A 26,527-nucleotide genomic window follows, 5' to 3' on the forward strand; every position below is an offset into this window, starting at 1 on the left:
ATAAACTGCTTTTCTCAGTTGAGAGGCAGAAGAAAGCATCACTTTCAATGATGCTCTGCGCCTTTTCCCCTCTGAATCTGTGAGGCGAGAGAGGTGGAACGAGCGGAGAAGACGCGGCTGACATCCCCAACCGCCTTCAGCATTTTTCTCGTCGACAGCAGAGGGCTCAGCGGAGGACGAGCTGCTCCGTTTGAACGATGGCTGGATGTTGCGTGTCAGCGGAGGAGAGAGAGAACCAGAGGATCAACGAGGAGATCGAGAAGCAGCTGCGCAGAGACAAGAAGGACTCTCGCAGGGAGCTGAAACTGCTGCTGTTAGGTGAGCAACGCTGAGCCTGGAGGGTAACTGAGTTTGTACAGAATGGCTGACGTCCTTCTCACACATTCTTGGTGGTTTTTAACCCAAAGTGACACTGAATTATGAAACTGATGGCGCGTAACCCCATCCTTAACTTTTCTGTCCATTTCCAGTCAAAATCAACCTTTCAAAGCTCTTAAAATGTTCCTGGGATGGAATAATTACTTGTCGTTTTGCTGTTTTGGGTTCTGTGGTATATCTCCCCGGTGCCAATTATGGGAGGTCAGTGAGTCATCAAGGAGAGCTTTACATTTCCCATCACTTCACTGCTTCCTGACCACACCTGGGCATGCAGGTATCATGGCGGGTGGGTCAGCACTCAGCAGACTATAAAACTAAATTAAATTTTAAGTATGATAAATACAGGAATAAACACTTCGTAAAATATATCCATGCTCTGTGTGTTAAGATGTTCTGGATAGACGTGACTGTGCGTAAAGCAACCAAGTCATGAATAGTGTGACCAGCTATACTGTATACTTCATATCTAACTGTTCTCTACATGTCCTGTCTCCACTCCCCTCGCTCTGGTCTCCGGATGTGGTGCAGTGCGCTCTGGCTAAGCCCCAACAGTTAGAGTGTGAGTAGCTGCGCGCCTTAGCCGCACCGTTCATTTTACGCACTATCGAATTTTTTTTTTTAGCCTTGATCCATTTGCCTACTGGATTCAAATGTTCCCATAGAAATACTTAAAACAGTCTCACGCACAGAGAGATTTGACAGTTTAAGACGATATTGTGTTTTGACTTGAGCGCGTTTCCAGTCCAAGTGTGTATGGAAACCGAAACTTGGCGCATCCATTCTTTGTCAGTTAAATTCCTTCACAGAGCTGCTGGAGTGGACAAATGTGGCCGTTTTCATTCCTCTGTTGGGTTGAACTGCAGTTTCCTCTTAGTGTGAAAAGGGAGTGAAGAACAAAATAGTGAGGGGAAAGTATGAATGTGATGTCCAGGAGTCAGTTATCAGTGCATTGTGTCAGAAACACAGACAGTGTGAGAGGCAGTTGTGTTGCTTCATGCTTGTGATGTTTAAACATTGGATCTTTTATGGAGGTGTCAGTAATGTGAAGGAGGGACGTACACTTCCTGGTATGAGCTCACTGATTTGTCCAAGGGCGCTTCAAGGATTCAAGATTCATAAACTTCATCACATAATGATAGAAAAATATCCCAGGAGCTCACAAAGAACATTAAAACATATATCCATGAATTAGTCACATAAAATTGTGTGTAAACACAAACTATTTCTCAACTAAATAAGAGCAGGTGTGGAAGCTGCATTAAAAAGTCTTCACATCTGTTTGGCCTTGTTTAAAATGGATATTACAGTAGGAGTGAAAGTGTTTCAAAGTTTTTTGTTTTTCTTTCTCTGTGAGGTGCAGTGTTAAACTGTGAGGGCTGAGTTGAGGGGTGACGTTCTGCTGTTAAAGTGTGCTGTCTGATGTTTAAACCTTTCAGCTTCCTCTGGAGAAACGTGTGCTGTTGGGCCTTTTTGTAGACCCTGCATGCATGTTGTGCGAAGGGCAGGTGGTGGTCGATCTCCGTGTTCATCCTCAGCAGGTTTGATGCCAGCTGAGAGAGACGACTTGAGGCTTGAACCCATTTTTTCCCCATGCACTTGTGTAGCTTTAATAGATCCAGTGAACGTGGAAACAGGGTGTTGCTACCTGGCATCCAAAGAGCCTCCATGACTCTTTGAGCGCTCTGGACACAGCCCACTTTACCGCAGCAGTGCCGTAGCATGTCAGGCATGGGAGTCACTGTCAAGACCTCTGTCAGTGGTGTGTCTGAAAGCCATAACTAGCTGCTACTGGCGCACCTCATGCAAATGTCATGCAAATCCAGTCCCGCACAGGATGTGAGCTGTAGGTTTGCCTCCACTGCTCTCTGAGAAAGGGCTTTCTCTCAGAGAGTGTCAGGTTTCTGCCCACAATGCCTAAATTCATCATAAATCCCTCTTTTTTTGTGAAAGTCCTTATCTCAGCTTACTTTTTCATTGTGCATTATTGATGGATGAGACCTTAAAAAGGTGGTAGACATTAAAAAACTATTACATGGATTCTGGCACAGAGCGTGCTACATCACTGTTCAGGATGACAAAGTTACTGTCAGCTGCGGCAAAGTTTTGAGCAGTTTATGTGGATGAAATACACAGAAATAAGTCATTGGGCTGTTGAAATGGCTGAACAAAGGCTAAACTGTCTGATGAGCAGAAACAGGTTGAACAGGTCACCAGAAAAAAGATGACTCAAAATAAATGATTCCAGGTTATCACAAGGGAAGTGCTTTAACAATAACATTCATTTACCTGATCAGAGTGACTCAGAGCTCCCAGAGGATTTCATTAGGATGGTCACAGTCAGGTCCCTGGAGAGGACGAGTGGGAGTGAAGCAGAACGAGAGATCAGCACGTACACATTCTGCCTCCTCTGTCGATTCAGGGGCCGACCATGAAAAGCTGTAGGACAACGCACACACGTCAACACTCCTCTATACAGCACAAAGTACAAGTACTGGTCATTTAGTTCAGCTGCAATTTCACTACAAGTGCTGGACGAATGCAGGAACAAAAGAATAAACATATAAAATGTAAAAGAAAGCAGGACCATAAACCATGTAGGCATGCACATCTGAATAGATGCGGTATCAGTATTAAATATTAACAAACTAATGGAAGCACAAAACACACAAAGATGAGGAGGAAACCAGATGGAGCTGATTATCCATTTTAGGACGACAGAACCCAGAGAAGCAAGAATAAAGTGGATTGAGGTATGACCAGTGGCTCTTCTCAAAAAAGAGATTCATTTCTTGTCTGCAGCCACGTTATTTAGTGTTCTTATTATCAGGAGCGTGGCACACAGCTCTGGAACCTGCACATTGATGTTCTCCATGGGCCCCTCCCCAAATCCACAGCTGTTCTTTCTAGTATCTGTGAGCCCTCCACACACGAGGCCCCTGTTTACTCGTTCCCCTTTTCCCCCACAGTCCTACCCCCCTGATTATTACATGCTGTCTTCCTTTCATTGTTTGATTTGTTGTGTAAAATAGGAATTTATTGAGATGATAGATGATCAACGGCTGTGGATGGAGGTAGGCTGGAGACTTCAGGTATGCGGGAAACTCATAGCGGGGAAGTCCTGAGAATAGCAGGTGAGGCACTGAGGTGGAGAGCAGCTCAGAGAAACGCTGGAGTGCACAGAGCTCAGGTGGTGTGAGTACAGCGTTGAGGGCACGTGGTGGTGGAGGCACATATGAAACTAGGTGGTGATGGTTGTGGACTAGAGGCTCGAGGCGGGTGGAGAACTCACTGAGCATAAAGAAAAAGCTACAAGAGGTCAAGTAGTGGTTATCGACACGAGAGAAACAAAAACTGTAAACTTCTACTCGCAGGTAGCTCTAGTAAACACCCAACCCTACCACTACGCAGCAGAAACAATCTGGCAACGAGTCCTCTGTAGTCCAGCCTTTATGCTGTGTTTGATTACGATGAGTCCCAGGTGTGTTGGAGCCAGATCCCAAGCCACCTGGAGAACCACAGGAAACACACAGGAACCAAGCCCCAAACCTCTCCGCAGCACACGAAAATACAGCAAAGAAAACAGCAGAATTTCCCAAACCACCACGTGGATTTTCATGCCGCATTTCCCTTAATCCAAGACAATAAAGAAAGTCTAAACGGTAACGTACATTTTCCTACAAAGCCTCACAAAGCCGCACAAAACAAAAGGAAGGAGAGTAGAGTGTGGCAGGTGATAGTAGTTCTTACATCTGCCACATTACTGCCACATTCATTCAAACACACGTCACCTTGTCTCATCACCACAATCACACCTGCCACAGGTGTGTGTAGGTGTGAGGTTGTGTTTGAGGTCAAATATGTATATGTGATGTGTCATGGGAAATCACTCAAGGATACACAAATAAAAAAAAGGTTATTAAATGTCGCACTTCCTGATATGCAACTTCATAGCATCTACTTGTTAGACCTTCCTTGGCTGGTAAACTTCAGACTCCATCAGTGTCCCCAGTTTGTGCACACACTGATGAAAGTCTGAGGCCTCTGAGCTCATTTAAGACCGACTCGTGCAGGATCGTGATTTGCCTCCATCTCAGGGTTTACCTGGCTGTCTTGCCCAAATCCCCCTCATCTCCAAGAAACTTGACTTGTAAACAAGATGCATTCAAATGCAGGCAATTTGTCTGAGCCTTGTTTGCTAAGATGTAAAGATGCAAGAATTCCCCGTGCCATGCAAAACTGCTGGCACCACTCAGGCTCATCGCCGAGCTTTAACACACTTTGCTGAGAGGCCAGGATACAGGGGCAGGAGTATTTTCTCACACACACACACACACACACACACACACACACACACACACACACACACACACACACACACACACACGCATGGCATGAGCACACACACAGACAAGGCAACTTATCCAGGTCTGTTAACAAACACACATTTGTTAAACAAATCGATTGTGCATCATGTGGTCTGAATGAGAAAATGAGGGGAACTGAAGAGGAACGTGACAGAGACTCTGTGCGTGTGTGTGTGTGTGTGTGTGTGTGTGTGTGTGTGGCCGTCTGTGTTGAACTAAGACAGTTAATGAACATTTGCTCATTTATCAGGTACAGCAGGTAGATCTATTGCTTTCTAATGACACATGTTTCTGTTTTACCTACGACATAAACTAACAGCTGAGTCTTTACAGTAGTATTTGATTCAGCTTGACTACGAGCTGCACAGAAACAGTTGAGTGTTGGAATTTGGCTGATCGTCAACTGGCAGCTCACATATGCAACACTGATTCCAAAAAAGACGGGGCTCTGTATAAAACCTAAATAAAAACAATGCATGCTCCTCAGCTCATGTAGTAATTTTATCCAATCATGTGTTCATTAAGTGGTGAACCTCACTCCATCCTTGCTTGTGAACGACTGAGCCTTTCCAGGATGCCCCTTTCTTACCCAATCATGATACTATCACCTGTTACCAATCAACCTGATTACCTGTGGAATGTTCCAAACAGGTGTTTTTGGAGCGTTCAGCAGCTCTCCCAGCCTTTTGTTGCTCCTGTCCCAACTTGTTTGAAACATGTTGGGGCATCAAATTCATAATAAGCATGCATTTACAAAAATCAATGAAGTTGATGAAGTAAAATTATATTGTGTAGTGTTTTCAGTGGAGCATAGTACTGTACTGTGCAAATACTGTAAACTCAATTTTCAGTTACTTGTTCTTTACTTGAGAATTTACATTTTGTGTTACTTTATACTTCTGCACTTCAGATGTACTTATTGTACTTATCATTTCTTTCACTGGGTAGATTACAGATGAAGATTAAGCACCTTTCATTCCTGCCTCCCCACCAGCAGAAGTTTCCTTCACCACTGTTTGTAGCATGTTAAGATGTAATTGTAAAAGTAGAAAAACATATGCATGGATTGAAACCTCACTGTACCCAACAGGCACTGGAGAGAGTGGAAAGAGCACCTTTATCAAACAGATGAGGATTATCCATGGAGGAGGATACACAGATGAGGACAAGAAGAGCTACGCCAAGCTGGTCTACCAGAACATCTACACGTCCATGCAGGCCATGATCCGAGCCATGGAGGCACTCAGCGTATCTTTCTCTAATCCCCAGAACCAGGTACAGACAGACTCAAGATGGCTCCTGTAGCTATCAGTGAGGATATCAGCAATTTCAACTTCTTTGTGGTTTTCTCAGTTTGTCTCTACATGATATGTGTTAAACATGCTCCTGTATTCACGGACCAATAGACAGGCTCAGCTTCAGTGCAGAGTACAGAGAGAATCTGCTGCTCTGCAAACACGTCTACAAATCATGTCTACATTTCCTTGCACTTAAATCTAGAAATTCAAAATCCAAACTAGTTTCCTGCTTCTTTTCCTCTCCTTGGTCCTTTTTACACAAAGTAAGAGACGTTTAGGGTCATGCCGGCTGGACCTTTTTCTCACTGTCTTCACGGCTGTCTGTGTGTCCACAGAGTCATGCAGACTCAGTCCTGGAGGTGGAAGTGGACAAAGTGGAGGAGTTAGATCAAAGCCTGGTGGTGGCTGTTAGGAGTCTGTGGAAAGATGCGGGAATACAAGAGTGCTACGACCGACGCAGGGAATACCAGCTGTCCGACTCCACCAAATAGTGAGCATGAGACATACGACATGTAATATGCACACAGAGCTTCTACTCCCTTCAGCACTGCCAAATACTGAATGCTTCAGATAATATACTGCTACAATTGAAGACACTGGTCTCAGTGCTGATTCCTGTAAATATGGTGGTTTTATCAATTTGTAGGGAGTTTACAGCACCAAATCTTAACACATCGCTTACCAGCACTCACAAATTCAATGGCAATAGTTACTAGAACCTGCAGTCTTACCATTGTATGGTAAGAAAAATCAGGTTTCTCATATCGCAACTAACTGTTTTAATAGCCACAAAATTCTCTCAATTCTGTTATTTTTCTTCATATTTCCTCTCCCTTTTCAGCTATCTCACCGACCTGGATCGAATTGCACAACCCTCTTACATACCTGACCTGCAGGATATCCTCAGAGTCCGTGTGCCGACCACGGGTATCATCGAATACCCCTTTGACATGGAGAATGTCATCTTCAGGTGAGATATAACACCAGTATGACAGGTAATGGCTCAAGTATGCTGCTGTGGATCTGATCATGCAGTCGGCAGCACAGGTGACGTTGCACCCTTTCGCTTGTTGTTGGGTTGGCTGTTATGGCAGGATGGTGGATGTGGGGGGTCAGAGGTCAGAGAGGAGGAAGTGGATCCACTGCTTTGAGAACGTCACCTCCATCATCTTCCTGGTGGCGCTCAGTGAGTATGACCAGGTCCTGGCTGAGTGCGACAACGAGGTGCGAATTCGACTTGACAGCAGATCATCTTCTTGACTTTGATCCTTTAAAATGTGCCTTCATTTCCAAGCTGCAATTTCATTTCAGAACCGTATGGAGGAGAGCAAGGCCCTGTTCAAAACCATCATCACCTATCCCTGGTTCCAGCGCTCTTCCGTCATACTTTTCCTCAACAAGACCGACATCCTCAAGGAGAAGATCATGTACTCTCATGTAGCCTCCTACTTCCCAGAATTCACAGGTTAGTTAGTTTGTTTGAAAAGTCATACACAGGCAGGTCATTTATGGTGTGATTAGAAGCCCTGTCTGATCTGAAGTGAGCAGCCTTTGCACATTTTCTGTCTTCAGTGTCTCACTGGTGAGACTGTTAATGCATTTGGGTCTGAAAGACAGAAGAAAGAAAATGCATGAGAAAGGGCACAAAAACTAAAACAGGAAAAGTCACATACTGTTTCTTTAAGTCTTTCATTTATGCAATCACCACAGGAAGCAGAGACCAGAGGTACTATAAACAGACCGTGTGATAAACAAGCATTTAAGCAAATATTATCAACCCTGACTTGCAGGACCTGAGCAGGATGCTACAGCAGCTCAAGAATTCATCCTGAAAATGTACCAAGAGCAAAACCCGGACAGGGACAAGACGCTGTACCCTCACTTTACCTGCGCCACAGACACGGAAAACATCCGCTTCGTCTTCGTGGCCGTCAAAGACACCATCCTCAGACACAACCTGAAGGAGTTCAATCTGGTGTGAAGAGGAGCAGCAGGACAGGAGAGGAAGCAGAGGGACGCGAGAGGGTGCAACGAAAGGCGTGAGGAGGACGCGAGGAAACAAATCTTTACTCAGCTCTTCCTTGGCCGTCTAAACAGAGAACAGTTAGATTTTACCAAGTTCCTCCCTGTTTACACAACCGCTGATTCTTGGTTTTATTTCAATCTATTGTGCCTGTAAAAGTCCAGCCAAAGAAAATATGAACGTATGAGACACATACCCAAACTACTGCTGTCTGTTTACTGTGTGTATTTGTTAGAATGTGAGATTTAGTGTAAGTAATATCATTGATCTACTGTGTGGGCTACTTGTTTTTCAACTTCTTAAAATATGAGAGCTTTAACTGATACACACTTTCTGCTGATGCATTAGCTGAGTTTAGTGATTTAATATTACCTTTTCTAACACTGAGCCACCTGTGCCTGCCATGCCATACTGACTCAGGACAGTCAGCGCAGCCGCTGAGTTTGTTTTAGATGTAAATAGTCCAAGTTGAAATGGAAATTATATTTATAGTAATTTTCAATAAACTATTATAGTTACTTAAAAAAAGAGTGTAATTTGTGTGTTTTGGTAGAAGAAATAAAGGAAGAGGAAATTTGAAACACATATTTTATTTTTTTTGAAAACTGAACATAACATGAAGCCACTGCAGTGAACATTTTGCTCCCCGATGACATAAATGACAATCACTAATGGCAACAGCAATATTTAGTCGTATTAAACTGCGATGCACCCCAAACCAAAAGTAAACCTATAAAATACACACCAGAGTAAACAGCAGCTGTAATAGTTAGCATTCACTTCATTTAAATATACTTTTCTCTGCATAAATCATCAACATCGTTGGCATTGCATATGTGTGGTATAAAAACATAAAAATAACAAAATTACAATCCGTAACTCTGTAATACAGACTATTGTGTGAGGATGGATATATACAGATAGAATACTATATTATATCAATATACAGTGGATTGATCGTGTAAGTACAGTATAAAAATAGCATGCGTCTAGAAATCACACACTGAACAGTCTTCAACTGCAGAAATGTATAAAATAAAAGGAGGAAAGTAAGAGAGTAAAAGAAAAGAGACGGTGGAAAGACAGCACATTCTGAACACGTGTTGTAAAGCCATATGCAGGATTTCAATTCGTTTCCCTTTTAAATGATCTGGTGAAATAAACAGTGTACGACATTAAATGTGCTACAGTTATGGTTGATTTGGCATCAGTGTTACACAAGCTGTGTTCTACCACATCTCTAAGCCGTTGCACCAGAACAGCCAAACAAACACAGCCTGAAATATGTTCAATAAAAATCAAACTGGATGAAATTAGTGAGTTCATGTGTCTTAGGTTGAGAACTGGAAACAAAGGCCGACTGAAAATCCTACAATTTCAGCAGCATTTTGGACACAAACACACTGCGACGAGGTGTGTTTGAAACTCCAGACTCCACATTAGTTTTCATATAAGAATCAATCATTAAAAATCAACACCGCAGCATGTGCACAAAAGGATGAGTGGCTTGGTTCAATGCATTCTGAGCTTCTGTGGGAGATGAATGCGAGTCATTTATAGCACTCTTACAGACGTGCACACATACAAACCACTCACTCAGTCTTTCGCCCCCGACACACACTAACAGTCAACATACAGCATCGATTTCGTGTTTTTACCACTACTCACACATGGAGGTAAACAAACGTAGCATGCAGTGAGGAACAAAGGCACTGACACGCACAGACTTTGTGCATGTTTTCTTCTCTTCTTCTTTATATTTTTAGCTTTTCTTGGTCTTCTTCATGGGTTAGTATTTGGGTAAACTCTCTCTTGCGTCCTCCAATTTGGCAAGAACCCACTGAAATAAACCAAAGGTAGAGCAAATTTTAGTGCAGTCATTGACTGAGACTGCAGGCTTCGGCCTGGATGACACACGGAAACACGAGTAAAACAAATCTGCTCATTTTGATTATATATAGACGACATATGACAGTCAGGCATTTTTTACACAACTGAAAGACAATAAAACATTTCAAGTGGAGCCTCTTATTGTCAAGTCATAAACTCACCTTGGCTATCTCAGGAGTTTTAAAGTTTATGATCTTCCCAAACTCCTTGGCATGGAAGACAGACTTTACTCTCTCCTGCAGAACACAAAATAAGGCAATTAGAGCAATAACCTGCTAAATAAATGTTTAAAATCTGTAACGTATTTGTAAAAACAGCAGCCTTCGAGGGGGAAAAAGGAATCTTCTGTTTTTGTACCTTGGCCTCAATGCGAAGTCGGCGGTTCTCTACAATCATTGGATCCTTGGTGAACTCTTCAAACAGGTACTGCCACTCACAGGTCAGCTGGCCAAATGTGCCTTTGGTCACGAAAAATATTCCCCTGGAAAAGAAACAACAACAAATAAAAAGGCTAGAAAGAAGCAGCATATCGTGCATCTGTGAGGACTCCAAATAGTGATGAGCAGCACATCAGATGGAGACCAAAGCCACTCACCTCTTTGTGATCATGAGGAAGTCGGAGTCATTGACCTTGGCATGCGCAAAGTATCTGTACTTGGCAAAACGTCCATTCTCAATTTTCTGAAAGGAGAAAGAAAGTATGTGAATATTAACACAAACAGCGGGACTGAAAAACAAAGTGAAGCCCAGACGTCTACGTTCCAGGACAGTTTCTACATAAGTGCCTCAAAAACAACTGCACACTATAAATAAGCAGGAGCTGCAAAAGGAGTGATGAATAAAGCTTCCTCTAATGAAACTGGGAAATGTTGTGGGGTGTTGAGGAAAGATGAAACAAAGACAACGACAGGTGGAAGTTTAAAAGTTGAGTCTTTTATTGAGAACAAGAGGACAGTGAATCGAGGCAGTGAATGACAATGAAGGAAATCCAAACAAAGAAAGGTTTCTTTAGTGGCTTGTGAGAAAATGAGGAAAGAAAAGAGTATAAGGTATAAAGTAGGAGGTGATGATAATGAAATGATACTGAAAGACACTAACACAATAAAGAAAACACACATGAAGTTCATGAACAGCTAAAAATACATAAAAACACATTTCTTAAACTACTCGCACTCATTTCTTTGGTTTGTTCAAAATCTGCAACAGCGAACTCCTGACAGACAACACCAACGCTACACTACGGCTGTCACTTTTCCTCATCACCCTCATCCTCTGAGCCACTTCTACACCATTCACTGTAGCCCAATCTCCTCTGTGGACATGACAAGAGAGAAGAGTGAAGGTCAGAGCACGGACAGTCAAAAGCCTGTCTCTACCCAGAGGGCCACTGTACTGCAGAGGCTCACTGCGACGTGTGGAGTGAGGTCAGCAGGGCTTTGAGCGATAGACAAGGAAATACATAATCTGATTTAGGGATGCATGATATGGACATTTTGTATTTTAAAAAGAACCTGTAGTTTGTGCAAAGGCTGAGATTCAGTGAGCAAAGGCTGATGATTTAATAACCCATAGCTCTGACCTGACCAGATCTAACTGACTCATTATATAAGATTAAAACTCGTACCCTAATTTATTGGCCTAAAATATATCATGCATCCACAATCTGACGGCATCGGCCAACAATCATTCTTTCATTTTCCTCAAAGTTAAGTAATTATGAAATATCTGATGTGGAATTGCTCCAAAAAGCATCAAAGCTCCTGCATGCTTGTCAAAATGTAACAGCCTTTAAATGGGATGAAGCTTAAAACCTTCATGTGGTAAGTTAATTATTCGAGTTTCACCTGAAGTATAAAGTCAGTTTAAGTCAGTCACAATGCATCTCATGCCAACCTAACCAACTACAGCAGAAACACAAAAGCAGGCCTGAGATGAGGTATCCACGGTGATTTGTAGTTGTGTTATTCTTGTCATTAGTCATAATTTTACATGAATCTGTCTGTAATCTAAAGGATCAATTTACACACAAAGCTAGCCTGAGTCTAAAGCTGGTGATACAGATAGGTGACAAATGAAAGGAAAAACCTGAACAAAAGAAAACACAACAAAAAAAATGATGAATGCAGATGCTTCTATACAGGGGATGAGATGAGATATGATGAGAATGAAAGTGAATCGTATGCTATGGCCTTCACAGTCACCAGACCTCCACCAAACGGAACAACCTGGAAGATTCTGGGTGGATGTTTTGGACACGCTCTCCACCACCACCACCAAAACACCACATGAGGGAGTATCTTTAGGACGAATGGTGTTAATTCCTTGCCTAGAACTCAAGATTTGCCTCACTAGTGCACTTTAATTTGTCACTTATCTGTAAATTGTGGGGGTAATCCTACAAAAGACATCTTTACTATCAGCCAAATAGTGCAGCTCTGACCTGAGACTCATGAGCGGAAACTTCAACCCAGTCCATCCAGCACGACAGCTAATATCATTACAAAAAAAAACAAAAAACACTTTGAAGCTACACTAAAATCTACAAATATGAGAAACCCATGCTGCTGACTGACTGAGCCACATTCAGAGTAGTGTGCTAATATGTTCAGTCAAATAGCTGCAAGGAATACTTTTGCTAAAACCTTGAGGACCCTTTGGTCCAGATGCAGCAAAATTTGCCAAACAAATCAGTGTTCTACATCACAAGGCACTAAACCAATCATGTTATTTCAGCAGACACATGGTAACTGCAGTCGCTGCTTTGGAACTGAAGATGTCTTCATTTTGGTTGTAAAAGTATTTTTACCTTCTTACACACAGACACAGAGGTGAATGAATCACTGAGAACTGAGCTGAACTGCTTTCTGAGGATCTATAAACGAGAAAGGCCAAAGCAATCGCTAAAATACAGAAGTGGTTTAACGATAATTAAAATAAAGCAGACTGAAGGGAGGATGGTTAAAAAAAGAGGTTTTACTGTTAGAAATTAATGTCTGTGTGCCTGCATGAACACACAACTCAACTTACAAACCAGGGCAAATTGTTTAGATTGCATGACGGATGTATCACTTAAAGAATACTAATGAAAAGTTATTTGCCCAGGTCTGACAATGGAGAGCTGATGATGCAGAGATTTTTGTCCTACCTGGAGCATCTGACTGCCGAGGCCCTCCCTCTCCTTATACGGTCGTATGACACCATCCTCGTGGATGAAACGAGGAGGACGCAGCGACTGAACATCTTGTGAAGTCTCTGCTGCCCTAAAAAGGAGACAAGGCACACAAATGTGTACTTCATGCACAAACAAAACAGGAGTATATTCTGCCAAATAGCTTCTGCCACGGCTCAACGACCAGCTGTGCTAAACAGCTGGTTATTCTTTGTATATTTACAGTGCATGATTTATTTCTGAAAACACACTTTTCTACAAATAATTATCGTCTTACTCATACTATGCAAGTATTTTTGCATATATCCTTGGAGCTTAACATGAATTGTATGTTCTAAAACTGGCAAATTGCAAAAAATAAGCACTGTGTAGAGGCCAGACGAGTGTGCAAACATATACGCCACTTATCTGTAAACTCACTGGTGCTGTAAGCACATGGACACTGCAGCACGTCCATGGAGTGCATGCACACAGAAAAGAACGTACCTCTTGATCCCTTGGAAAGTGCTGCTGGCCATGTCAATAATGCCTCCAGTCGGTCTGGCTACTGCACCAACCAGACCTTTCCCAACACCTTTAAAAAAGCCTGCTGCGCCCTCCTTCTGGGCTCCTGCAAAAATAACACATCATCAAACATCCAAACAAAGCTGGGCACACAATTACAGCATATAGGACATACTGTTATATTATTTTGACCATAAAAGTTTCAAATGTTATGACTACAATCTGTACGAGGGTCCAATTCAACAGACCTTTAATAGGTTTGGTAACAATCCCTGTGATCCCACTGACAAATCCCTGGAAGGAAAACACAACAATATTACCAGAGAGTAGACATTCACTATAGCAGAACTCCTAGTGGCAGACCCTCTTTTTATTTTTATTCTTACTAGTTACTTACTTACTAGTTAATCTGTTAAATGATTGAATGAGAGTTGCAACAGACAACTTAATTCAGGCCATTATTCTACATTCTTACACTTAAAAACATGTGGCAAAGGTACATTTTCTTCCGACAAACACAAGTTTGAGTACGTACAGACACTAATCCCTTTCCACCTCTGGTCAGCCCCTCTCTCAGGCTACTGGGTTGTTTGTTCATAGTCTCTCGTCTCTTCTGCTGGTATTCCTCATCCATTGTTATGGCAGCGACACCCTTTGCCATGGCACCTGTGATCCTGGAGGCCGCACCTGCTATACCCCCTGGAAGAGTATTTCCAGATACAAAACTCTTTAATATGTTTATTTCTTGTTAAAGTTGTTTGCAGTAGAAACTCTTTACTATGTTCTTCTGTCTTATTGTACTAAGAAATTGACGAACCACAGGCACATGTAAGAATAACATAGCTCTAATATAAAACACAAAAACCTAAACTAAAGCCCAACAAAAGGAGGAATAAAGTGTATTTACTTGTATCTATATAACACAGTCATACTCAAGGTATCAAACACCTTTTTAGAGATATCATTCTTCCATGAGGCCCATGCTTACCTACAGCTCCTCCCACCAGAGCCTTCACCCCGAGAGCCATTCCTTCAACAAACTCCTCAGGCCCCTGGATGGCTCCCTAGAGGACCACAGATAAGAGCTAAACACAAGGAACATGTAAAGTCTGCACGGGTGTAAATGTTAACATAAACCTAATGTTTTCTTTTTAATAGCTGTTCACAATTACTGGAGTAAAATATACTCACAGTGTGTCATGTAAATGTTCACCTTAAATAAACTTAACAATTTAAATGCCACAACATTGATACATTATGGTAACACTCATCGGTACTTGCACTACTTTTCTACCTGATAGGGCTCATAGAAGAAGGCTTCCACTCCCTCCGACAGACCTCTGATCAGCCCAAAAGGATTTCCAAGTACATCCAGGCCCAGCACCAGCACATACATCTGTTTAATAGCCTGAAGGATGATGGATAGAAACTGGTAAGCCGACTCTTAGCCAGGCCCTGGTTGGTTTTGGTTTAATTATGCACAATTTTTCATAATTAGTACATAAATGTGTAATACATGGAAAATACTCCACTACTGCAGTTTCTAAGTTACTATGTCTTTGTCAGTAAAGCGTGTGTATGTGTTACCTGCTTGGAATAATGGCGGATGACCTCCCACTGTAGCTGCTGGGTGGTACAAAACTGGAAGGTCAACTCAAAGAACGCCAGCCTGAAATAAATGACAGAATGCGTCAAGTAGCAGAAATTCCTACATAAACAAGTCACACAGAGGTTAATAAATATGTGTTTTCTATTTGGGCCTTCGCATGCGTTCGTACTTGAAGACGACGTCCTGCGCATCAGTGAGTGTGGCGCCGATGCTCTTCAGCAGCAGGTTGAGGGACTGGACGGGAATGAGTTCGGTTTCTCTCACCTCCTTCAGGCCGTCTTCTCCTCCGGTGCTCAGAGAGAAACTCAGGTGCAGCTGCGTAAACAAAAACACGACTAAGCGTGGCTGTTTCCGGTGCTAAACTCACGACAAAAATGTGCACTGTATCTGTGCCTTGTGAAAATATTTTGCTACTGTTTTATTTGTGCTTTTCCCCATTCAAAATTTTTAAATTCGTGCTGTTGTTGCAGAGATGAAGAAGACAAACTAATTGGACTCAATTACAACGCCAATTCCAAAAAAGTTAGGACCCTGTGTTCTCACAGTTCCTTTGTTTTCTTGGAATCAGGGTTGTAAGAACTTTGCTGCTTAATTGTTCGTCATCATTTTTGCACCACCTACAAACACACTGCACAAACCTTGATGGGAGAAATGTGGAAGTACTCATAGAGGCTGATGGGAGAGGTGTCAGCAGCAGAGACATCATTTAGCTCTGTCTTCATATACTCTATGTCCTTCTCGAACAGCTCCACCTAGAGGAATGTAAATGTACAGGCACAAAAACAGCAGGATCTCAACACTTCAAGTCGCGAAAGACACAGATTCTGATCGAAACGCAGAGGTGTGACATGTGAGTATCTGACCTCCTGTTCTGAGCTCATGATGCTGGCATTCTCAGGAGTGAACATGTCCAGGATGGCATACAGGAAGCCCAGATCGAGCTTCAGATCCATCTCTTGAATCAGCACTTTGAAGTACCTGAGGTAGACAGACATTCCCGTCACCATTTGGAGGCAAAACTGAGAAAACAGTTGATGCAGAAAGTCTATGCCAGCATGTGGCTGAAATGGAAAGCATTTCGAATACAAATGGCTCAGAATCAGAATCAAAGTACAACTCGTGCCTTCTGAAGGTAGGAAAAATCAATTAGACAATGGAAAACATTGCAAAAATACATTTCAGGGCATCACAACAGACAGACTCAAAGGAAAAACAATTACTTGATGCGAGAGATGTCAGAGTGCCCTGCTGTTCTGGTAACAATGCTGATATCAGTCAGAGGTTTGGGTTCTGTAAGAAAAATAAAATCATATTACGCTCTGAAATACTGCAAATAAACAGCACAAAATGCTGAATTAAACATGACATAAAACGTGGATTAACAGACCATGGTCCATGGTGATAGATTTTGGCAGTTTTACAGGGTAAAAAACATATGGGAAGATGGCTCCTGGCAGCTGATTCTGGATCTGTAGGACAAAAAAGGATGTATACTTAAAACCAGCGGATAGGAACAAAGTAAGGATGGATTCAAAATGCATTAATAAACAAATGCTGAGGAAGGTAATTTGTAATACTGTAATACAGACTTCAGATTCATTTTGTTTATATGACTTCTTTTCACCTGAATGCGGTGGATTTGGACACGGTAGGCTCTCTGTCGCGGTGAGACACTGTACTCCACCTTCACCCCAGGCAGGAAGTGCCTCCTGAGAGGAGCCTCACACGGCTGCAGCATCCGCATATCCACGCCATTGGGAGTAAAGCACACCTGAAAGACAATTACGTCACACAGTTGAACAAATAGGAGCCCGCGACTAATGACTGCTTTCATTATCAATTAACCACCTGCAACTGCTACCGTTTGAAATCAGGAAAGCTGATTGTACATGCATTCATTCTCTTACCTGGAAGCCGTTTTCCAGGTCGACGATGCTGTGGTCTACAGGTCCAGATTCAATGTACTCTCTGAAGCTGTTCTCCAGCATCTCAGCTTCTTTAGTGCTCAGCGTCTTCCACCGACTCTTCTTCTTAGGCTTTAATTCCCAAACCACATCAGAGCTATGACAAGACAAACAAGAGAGAGTAAAATCTTGACATGTCACATAGCTGCAGCAAAGGCCAAACCTCATGCATTCAACTGCATTCCACAGTGCAAACATTTAGCATTGCAACCTCTTCTGAAACACATTTTGATGCACTGAACTGGCAGTGCATGGTCAGTGCTGGTCAGGTTTTGTGCTTTGAATTGTATGTGCGTATGTGTAAACGTGTGTCTTGCTGGTTATCTACCTTGTGATCCCAATAAAGGAGACCTCCTGGCTGCTGCTGTTGTTAATCAGAGACACGCCCACGTTCTGTAGGGACAAGATGATTTCCTGCTCAGCCAGCTGCGCCTTCTCGCTCTCACAGAGCAGCTTGTAGATACGCTGCTCCTCAGTGAACAGCACAACGCGCTGGAGACCTTTGGATCAACAACAAACCCAAACAATACTGATTCAAAACTTTACTTATTCCAGAGTAGAATTCTCCCTATCCCTGTCCCCTTCACTCCAGGCGAATCAGTGAATGTATGACTGTGTAAAACAAAGTTACAGAATATACTGAAGTGGTCTGAGGAGCAAATTACTCCGTGTACTTTACCTTCATAGAAAGAGATCACAAACAGTTTTCCCTCATTGTTCATGTCCTTAAGCAGGTCCTAAAGATGCAGGAGCAGACAAAGGCACATACTGTTAAAACACACATCACAGGATCTCATCTGACAACTGTGTTCACATCTAAAACACAACAAACTGTGTTGACAATTAACATTATATGCAATACACCATTATTCGTTCCTAAGAGAGGCAGAAAAATGGATGATCAAGACCAACTCTAATTTTAAAAGTACACATTGTCAAAATACTGAGTATGATGTCTACAAGGTCATCAGCTGGAGAGGCAAAGCACCTTTACTTCGACAAGGTGAGAAGTTAAGGTAAATGAATAAATACTGTATCACTGCTCAACCACAAACAGTACAGTGTCTCAGGTACAGTGCAGTACCTCCTCACTCTTCAGCTTCCCGCTGTAAGCACCACACTTCCAGCAAAGCTCTCGGGAGCCAGTGGGTTCAGTCCAGGTGTAGTGCACAGCTTTTCCAGGCTCCAGCTCCTCCTGCTCCGCCTCCTTCTGCGAGCTGCACACACACGACATCCACCCAGTCACACACATACTGTATACATCAGCAACACTGCTTCAAACTACTAAAAATCATAAAATATTCCACTGATCTGACAGGAAGCAAATAATGACAGATGGCAGTACAGTGATACAACAGAGCCCAGCCACCAAGAATCTATACCGCCATGATAACCATCCAATCCAAAGTACCTGTCTGACAGAAGACACAAAACACTCCCATAAACAGACAGAAATATGACCGTATATATGACAGTACGACAGCCAAAGTACCCAAGACCTCTCCTGGAGAGAGAAGGTTTAAGTATGCATGTAGACTTTGATACTGATCTTGATTCGGACGAGACGAAGCAGACATAAGAAAATGAAAGAAGCCATAATCTACAGATGGAGGTGAAAAACAAGAGAATACGATGCAACAGAAGGACTGAAAGAAGCAGGAGGTTTGATTCCGCTGGCAGAATCCCATCCAGTCAGCAGCATTCAAAACTAGTATTTCTACAAGTAAAGATGATTAATACTTGATAGAAAAACACAGTAATCAATGAGTAAATGGGTTTACATGTCTAACCTGCTCCTTTTACTCTCCACCAATGGTCCTGAAACACTTTAGATCAAGATAGGGGGGGTATTAAAGTAGGTAATTTTTAAATAAACAATTTAGGAAAGAGTGCACAAAGTGGATGTCGTTGTTTTGAGGCTTGAAATATTTAGCAAAAGTAGTTCATGATACACATATTTGTAAGATATTTCAAAAGTTTGTGTCACACAGTATAATTTCTGCATGGTCTACACATTGGTGAGGGTTAGGAGCAGACTACACAGACAAACCAGGATCACAGTTGAAGCGGTCTTCTTCTACTTATCTTTTACCTGCACTCTTCATCTGAACACACTCTGCACTCAGGGGTGCTGTCACATTTAAGTGACCGTGGCAGTTGCCTTTTAATGTTACACCACTTCACATGTACGTGCTGCACCATTTGTGTGTTTCTGCCCTCTTGCCTGTCTTGTAAATTGGGTTTTTATGCTGTACTTCATTCATCCAACTGGTGTCATCCTCAACTGCTCATTTTGCAGAAGCTAGGTGTTGTACTAACTACAGTTTCTAAGGTTAATGTGTTGCTTATAAAACATTGTAAATAACTCGTTTGCTTCCACTGAAAAACCAACTCCTGTCCACAACCTTTACTGGACGTGTGTTTAGCTCGTGTCACAGCTGTTCACCTACACACAGTGAGAGCAGAAGACTAAATTCCCAAACTGTATGTATATTATCATGACATACATTCTACATATATTTTCTTGTGAAGGAGAGAACTGGCAACTCAACTTCCCTATTTTCTTTTCCCAACAAGTAAAAATCATTTGGCACCTACATAAAGAGCGACAGCAACAAACAACTAATGCAGCACTTTCAGATGATCCGTTCAGATCCTCATTTGTTCTTATTCTCCCCTCCCATTCTCAATTCTCAGTCCTTTCCTGAGTTTAGAGTGTGTCAAAAGAGTTTCCCCTTTTCAAATTTTTCTACCTGTCCTCCTCCACTGAGAAGGAGAGGTCGAGCAGCTCGTCAGCCACCCACGTGGATTCTGTCCTGGCGCTGCATGACCCACAACACACAAAACATAAATCACTATCAGCAAAAACAAAAGCACTGTCAGTTCATCATTAACAAACGGTTTAAGGCTGTTGGAACAAGGAGAAAAGAGTACTGTCATTCATTCATTCAACAAACATGCAAAAAGTCAAAAGAATGCAAATGTAAATGTTGCGTATGAAGAACTACGACTTCGTTGGTAAAATGTTTCTGCAAAACATTACATATGATGTTACAGTGAAGTTGACCTTTGACCTTTTAAATACAAAATGTCATCATCTCATCATTTTATCTTTAGTGTGGTCCTGGTGACCTTTGACCACCAAAATCTTGTCAGTTCATCCTTGAGCCCAAGTGGACATTTGTGCCATATCTGAGGAAATTCCCTCAAGGCATTCCTGACATAATGCATTTACAAGAGTGGAACAGACAGACAGACGCACAACCCAAAAACATAACTCCTCGGGGCACGGCTGTTGCTGGTGTGGAAGCATAAGAAAAATTACTGAGATAAAAATGAGCAGAAAACCTGATAGAAAATACAGAAGCTGAATGGAAAAGCATGGCACAACTGGCAACCGACTTTGAATTTTTAAGAGATTTCCTGTTTACACTTGTGCACTTCCTCATCTTACTGTGAGTGTGGCACATCAACAACATAACTCAAATGAAACTTAAAGCACTTTGAAACACTTAGACCAAAGAAACGCTGTAATATTACGTTATTAAACAGTATAAAATGTTACGACAGGAACATTTTTAACTAACCCTTTAACAGAAGATGACATGTTCCAAACAAATAGAACTTCCTTCAGTAATTTTTCAGTAATCCATCCTCAGCAAATATTTCACCCACATTTCACTCTCTCATCCACTCCCTTCCTGTGTTTGTGATGATGAACCATGGTGACATAATTTATCTCCATCATGTTTCCTATCTAACTTCTATCCTTCCTCCTCACCCACATGTACACAGGTTCTGTCTAAAACATGGCTTTTCTATATGTTTTGGCATTAAAACAGTATATCATATTTTCTATTTACATTTTTTGAGAAGGTGAGGGGAAAAACTGTTTTCAATAATTCCCGTAAACATGTGGACGAGGCATGTGCCTATTTACAAGCACATGCTTCCCAGTAAGTATTTAGTGCTGACACAAAACAGCATGTTTTTGTGTCTTTTCTCACCTCTGATGGAACTGCAGAGTTTGGTCTTTCGTGTGGTTGATAATCAGGAAAGGGGCCGCGCCGTCATGGTATTCAGAGAATCGGATTGTTGCCGAGTGCTCTGACAGGTTCACATCTACAATGATCCCACCCACCTGCAGAAAAATAACAAGTCTACATACTGGTATATAGTATACGGGTTTATTAAATGCTCTGAAGCCACTGTGAGTATATTTCATTAGGACTAGACAAACAAGAAACACAAACTTTTATCACAGATGAAAACAGCACACCTTGTAATAAATCACTTAACATGAAGAGACAACACTTATCTTCTACTTACTGAGTTGTCCAGATGCAGCAAAAGGCAGTTTTCTGGCCGTGTGAAGTCAATAGTCTGTGGAGGTAACAAACAACCTGCTACTTTGATCTTTAGCCGCTTGGTGTCGTTCTCAGGCCAGAAGGGAATGGCTGACTAAAGGTGGAATAAAACAAAACCACAAAACCTTTAATGACACAGCACAGTCAGGATTTCATCTGCCAATGTTACACAGTAAAAAACGTACATTTAGCCCTCAAAGGTCTTACTTTGCAGATTCTGCCAAATCTAAGCAATATAAAAATCTGACTCTACTTTGATTTAGAACATTTAAGCAATTTCAGAAAGTTAAAGCTGATGTCTTCAACATCCTGTACATCTATATACTGCACATCTATAATCAGTAACATATCTTCCAGATCCAGGCATTAATTGAAATGTTTAACATTTTAAGAATTAATATATTGACTCTGACCTGTTCTGGCTGAGCCTCCGTCCAGTTGTCCTGCCCCTCTTCACATATGAAGACGCTGTGCTTGGTTCTGTTGACCAGCATGTAAAACGGCACAAAGCTCACGATGCGGGTTAGACTGAAACTGCTCGCGTCAATCTTCACACCAAGCTGAGGTCAGACAGACGTCACAAAGATGACAATTACGTACTTTCTCAACAACAAAACCTTCCTCAGTCACATACAAAAGTACTTTAAAACTTCACCCAAAACAGCTGACTTTTTAAATCAAGCTTTTGTGACAGTAAGTCTGAATTAATTCATATCTCAGTATCAGCCTCTGTGTCAAAATCTTACCAGGTAATCTTTGTATCGGCCTTTACATTTGACATCTCCATGGCTACCAACTGTGTCCAGGGAGAAATCGTCGGAAAGTTCACTGTCTGAGATCATAAGACGAACCTGAGAGATGAAAAAAAAATGACATTCATATACAATAAGAAATACAATAAGAAACAGCAAGAGGTTATTGAGATGGATCTTTGGACCTGCCTATTGAATTGTGTGCTTTACCGTACTGTACTAAATATTACATATGTACATGTACAAGCAAAGAAAAACTGACTTCAAGCTGGCCTAAGAACTACAGTACTAGAGGGCTGTGCGCAACTAAACTACTTAGTTTCTTAGTTTATTAACAGCGACAGAATTTCTTTGACTAATTCATTCAGTGATTGACTTGAAAAAAGGCAATAAATAAATGCAGAAAATCTTTTTGTAATAATAGTAATTTCAGATACCAAGTTGCCACATTGTCTGAACAAATTGCTGTAGTTTTCTTTTTTTTTTTTTGGTCCTCATCAAAAACAAACAAGATATTTCAGTGTTGTACTAATACATGTGAGAAAACATGAATGAAACTCTTAACCTTATTGTTTCTCAGGAAGTGGCGGGGCTTGAAGGAGAAGAGCAGGGGCATGTCATAGTCCAGGGGGTGTTTGCGGTGGATATCGTCGGCCTTGTACTGCAGCAGCCTGCCTGTCTTGTTCACCATCCAATATGGAGAGTGGATAGCAACCACCGTTTGTCCCGCGTCGTATTTAACATGCACTGCTATGTCCAACTCAGCCCTCTTCCTCTCCGTCCCGTCGCCGTCATCTTCGTCATTCTCTCGCAGAGACTGGAACACTATGAAGGTGATTTCTTCCTGATCACTGCGGAGACTGTACAATAAAGATGATGATTAATATGTATCCCTTCATCTGCCGTGTTCTTAAAAACATACTACGTGGCAACTATGGTCCACCTATGAACAGAACTGCTTTTTCAATTGTTAGTTATGACCAATATATAGAAAACAAGGACACAATAATGATGGGAAAGTAAAATATCAACTATAAATGAAATTGATGTCAAACCTGTACTCAGAAGACCAGTCCTGAGCCAAGTAGTTCAGCAGACAGAGATCAAGACTTGACTGGTTGATGACTGCAGTGTGAAGCTGGGCAGAGTAGCCTGGGTTCAGAGTGGCCTCAGGGGCAGAGACTCCACTGTCCTGTTAAGCAGGAGGCACAGAAGGACACTGAGTACAACAGTGGAGCTGGATTATCAGATTTATAGTATATTTTCAACCTACAAGGCCGACCTGAGTAGTAATTACCAGAAACATCGTACCTTTAGTTTGTACGAGATGGGGTAAGGCAGCAGGTTGCGTAGCAGGACGGTGGGCCACAGGTGAAGCACAAAGGGCACATCAAAATTCTCCCCAACACCTCCGGTGTGTTTGCATGTCACAGCGTCTTTTACTGGCACGATATTGACTATCAGCACACCACCCTCATCTCCACAGCGACGGCAGGTCTGCTGGAGGTGTGTCTCGGGCTGCTGGTTGCTGACGTCTTCGTAACTGAAGCCCTCTGAACACTCAAACTGCTCACCCTGACCGTCACCGTTGCCCTCTATTATCGGCTGAAGGCTGAGCTCAGACCTGAGGGGGGCAGCAGAGAGTAGAAGTGGTGAAGAAGTTTGAAAGAGAGAGAAAAGGAGACAAAAAAGAGACTGTATGAAGATGTGTGTTCATGTGTTTGCCCTCACCTGTATGAGTCCAGAGGCACACAGAACTCCTCGGTAGGGAGAGCTGTACCAAGACATGTTGATCCTTCAAACACGTTGAATGGGAATGAGAAATGATTGATGATCTGCAAGAAAGGAGAGAAAAGAAACGAAGACGTAGAGATTTAAATTCTTGTATTTTGAATTTGATCTGTAATCCTATTCTATTTAATACATTAAGAGCTACCTCAGGGACGGCTGCTTATTGTCTTAATTTTGAAAGGAATTCAACTTTTTGCACTCATGTCTTGATATACAAAAGAGATGGAAAGATGGAAAAGGAAAGATGACATGTATAAGATAATCAGTTAATTACCTGGAAAGGAGATCGGATCTTGATGTACTTGCTGCCCTCCACAGAGTAAATCTGACAGACCAGGAAACGAGTGACTCCTGAGTCTTTGTGCATGACGCTGTACATCCCCCTGCCCACCTTGATCAGGGGGATCACGCTGGTTGAGGTGTGGCCCATTGGAGCTGGAGAAGGCAGAGGACATAAGAGCAGTTCATATGTGACATGTTGACATTTTTCTTATATTAGATGATGAAACTGAGTAAACTGTAAGATGTGTGTATAACTAAATAGTGTTGGCAGTAATGTGCAGGCGGGTGATACTGAAACAACCATTGATAGTCTTGCATGTGCATATACAGTATATTTATGTATACAGGTTAACTTACTAGGCTGTATGAAGTAGTCCTTTGTGCTCAAGGAGATCATGGCTGAGAACTGGTCTGAGTCTGTTGTGGCTGAATAATCCATCCCGAGGGTTTCCCCATCCTGCAGCTTCACAGTGTAGTTGGTGCTCTGCTGGCCGATGGGACAAAACATCTCACTGTGGCGGACGGACACTGGCAAGCCCAGGCGGTTTTTCACTACAAAGGGAGCTTCATCTTTCTGGAAGGAATCAGCCGTCTGTTTGGCAGCCTCTGCAAATGCCTGAGAAAAGGCAAGAAGATGAATGTTACAGATGACTGTCCATCTTTAGACTTCCTGTTAAAAAATGATTACAGCCCTTCTCTTACCGTGCCCAGGTTACTCAGCATGGCCAGTCCACATTTGGAGAGGGTGATGTTGAGCTGGTCTTTACTGCTAATGATGATGACCGTTTTATAGTCTGGGACATTGTAATCCACTTCATCTGATAAACCTGTGTGATTCATTGGCTTCTTCTTCATCTGGTTATAGGATGGTAAAAAGAGAAACAGTGTGTGTGTGTATGTGTCTGCATATGTGAGTATACATATACTCTATAAATGTGCATGTGTCATACACCTCAGTACCTTCAGTTCAAGACTCCATGGTCTGAAACCATCTCTTGTCTCATCTTCTAAGGGCTCCAGTAGTGGTTCCCACACTCCCACCACCTCATTGTAATAGTGAACCTAAAGCCAATTCAACAAGAAAACTTCAGTAACCTTCACAGTCGGGCTGCTCGATTATGCCACAAATCATAATTGCAATTATTTTGGTGAATATCGATATATTACAATCACTCAGTCTATGTAAAGTGTGAAAACATATCTTCTTAAAAAAATATGTGAATTCCTCATATTTGACTGATCTAAAAACATGGAAAACAACTGGAGGGTTATTTCACAGTGAAAGCGTCTGGGATTAAGGTTTGGAAATTAATGCAGTGTGTGTGTTACCTCCAGGATGAGCTCACTGCGCAAGTTAATGAGTGTGGACCAGTTTGTCACATCTCCATGGAAGGAGGACTTGGCCAGAAGCATGGGGATAGTGCGGTGCCCGACTCCAGCCTCCAGAGTCAGACAGATGGATTTGATTGTCACCTGCAGGGAAGAGCCAATGAAATTACACAACCAGTTTTTTTTTATGAAGCAAACTGGAATGTGTTTTATTATGTGTATAGAATAAAATATGACAGCAAAACAGATCAAGGGTTTGTGATATAAAAGTGAACAAAGTGTACATATAAAAACTGCAAAACAGATCAGAACTGAAATGGTATTATAGCTTGCAATCAGCCACACTCTATAATCAGTTGAGTCACAATGCAGATAAATACCTGTAATGACTCTCCCTGTGGTATCAGTGGGGCCAGTGATGCTGTGTCTTCATCCCCATCCTCTTCTAGGAACCAGAGTTTGAGCTCCTTCCAGCCCCTTTTCTCCCACAGGTCCACAGGAACAGGACTTTCCAGCTCCTCGGGGGTCTCTGCTGTGGGAGTGAGTGCCGACTGGATGGTGATCACTGTGTTGATGATGATAGGAGATACCTGGGCAGAGAGACATAAAACTGTTTCACACCAATTTCATAGTTCAAAGCTAAATTTCAATTTCTAATCATACAAATAGTGAACCTTCTTCTTTCAGATGTTTTTATTGTGGAGTATTTTCAAAGACAACAGATGTTCATCAGATAATGAATAATTCAGGATGTATAAAAGGGACCTGTTTTGTTTGCTAGATGTGGATGAAAACGACATATCTATC

At 42.0% G+C, this 26,527-nt stretch overlaps 2 protein-coding genes across 4 annotated transcripts in view; one reads left to right on the plus strand and one right to left on the minus strand.

The window, feature by feature from the left end:
* Positions 1-131: 131 nt before the first annotated feature.
* On the plus strand, positions 132-8,220 carry LOC143321191 (guanine nucleotide-binding protein subunit alpha-14-like). The gene is made up of 7 exons (XM_076731378.1): positions 132-318; positions 5,833-6,017; positions 6,376-6,530; positions 6,882-7,010; positions 7,135-7,264; positions 7,352-7,505; positions 7,831-8,220. Exons 1-7 carry the CDS (start codon positions 198-200, stop codon positions 8,019-8,021), a joined length of 1,065 nt encoding a protein of 354 aa, XP_076587493.1. The 5' UTR covers positions 132-197; the 3' UTR covers positions 8,022-8,220.
* A 413-nt stretch (positions 8,221-8,633) lies between these two features.
* vps13a (vacuolar protein sorting 13 homolog A) overlaps positions 8,634-26,527 on the minus strand; it is a 32,431-nt gene continuing 14,537 nt past the window's right edge. The window contains exons 41-76 of one of the 3 annotated variants that reach the window (XM_076730158.1): positions 26,101-26,310; positions 25,721-25,864; positions 25,352-25,453; positions 25,094-25,246; positions 24,749-25,007; positions 24,384-24,544; positions 24,050-24,153; positions 23,630-23,942; positions 23,374-23,510; positions 22,884-23,178; positions 22,313-22,417; positions 21,980-22,126; positions 21,529-21,660; positions 21,207-21,340; positions 19,953-20,021; positions 18,284-18,416; positions 17,879-17,936; positions 17,528-17,699; positions 17,143-17,296; positions 16,860-17,006; positions 16,623-16,704; positions 16,456-16,525; positions 16,099-16,213; positions 15,874-15,987; positions 15,405-15,550; positions 15,214-15,295; positions 14,921-15,034; positions 14,615-14,690; positions 14,162-14,325; positions 13,875-13,920; positions 13,609-13,732; positions 13,099-13,213; positions 10,549-10,634; positions 10,311-10,434; positions 10,115-10,189; positions 8,634-9,903 (exon numbers count right to left, since the gene is read on the minus strand). In XM_076730158.1, the coding sequence (XP_076586273.1) occupies positions 9,853-9,903; positions 10,115-10,189; positions 10,311-10,434; positions 10,549-10,634; positions 13,099-13,213; positions 13,609-13,732; positions 13,875-13,920; positions 14,162-14,325; positions 14,615-14,690; positions 14,921-15,034; positions 15,214-15,295; positions 15,405-15,550; positions 15,874-15,987; positions 16,099-16,213; positions 16,456-16,525; positions 16,623-16,704; positions 16,860-17,006; positions 17,143-17,296; positions 17,528-17,699; positions 17,879-17,936; positions 18,284-18,416; positions 19,953-20,021; positions 21,207-21,340; positions 21,529-21,660; positions 21,980-22,126; positions 22,313-22,417; positions 22,884-23,178; positions 23,374-23,510; positions 23,630-23,942; positions 24,050-24,153; positions 24,384-24,544; positions 24,749-25,007; positions 25,094-25,246; positions 25,352-25,453; positions 25,721-25,864; positions 26,101-26,310 (4,713 nt within the window). In that variant the 3' untranslated portion in view covers positions 8,634-9,852. The other 2 variants (XM_076730159.1, XM_076730160.1) reach the window with 2 other exon arrangements.

This window comes from Chaetodon auriga, chromosome 5, assembly GCF_051107435.1.
Source record: "Chaetodon auriga isolate fChaAug3 chromosome 5, fChaAug3.hap1, whole genome shotgun sequence".
Taxonomy (NCBI): domain Eukaryota; kingdom Metazoa; phylum Chordata; class Actinopteri; order Chaetodontiformes; family Chaetodontidae; genus Chaetodon; species Chaetodon auriga.

Excerpts from the sequence above, each read along its gene's own strand:
- LOC143321191 (XM_076731378.1), top strand. The coding sequence starts at position 198 with ATGGCTGGATGTTGCGTGTCAGCGGAGGAGAGAGAGAACCAGAGGATC. Across the intron at positions 319-5,832 it reads GCTGAAACTGCTGCTGTTAG|GCACTGGAGAGAGTGGAAAG; the intron begins GTGAGCAACGCT and ends TGTACCCAACAG. Across the intron at positions 6,018-6,375 it reads TCTCTAATCCCCAGAACCAG|AGTCATGCAGACTCAGTCCT; the intron begins GTACAGACAGAC and ends GTGTGTCCACAG.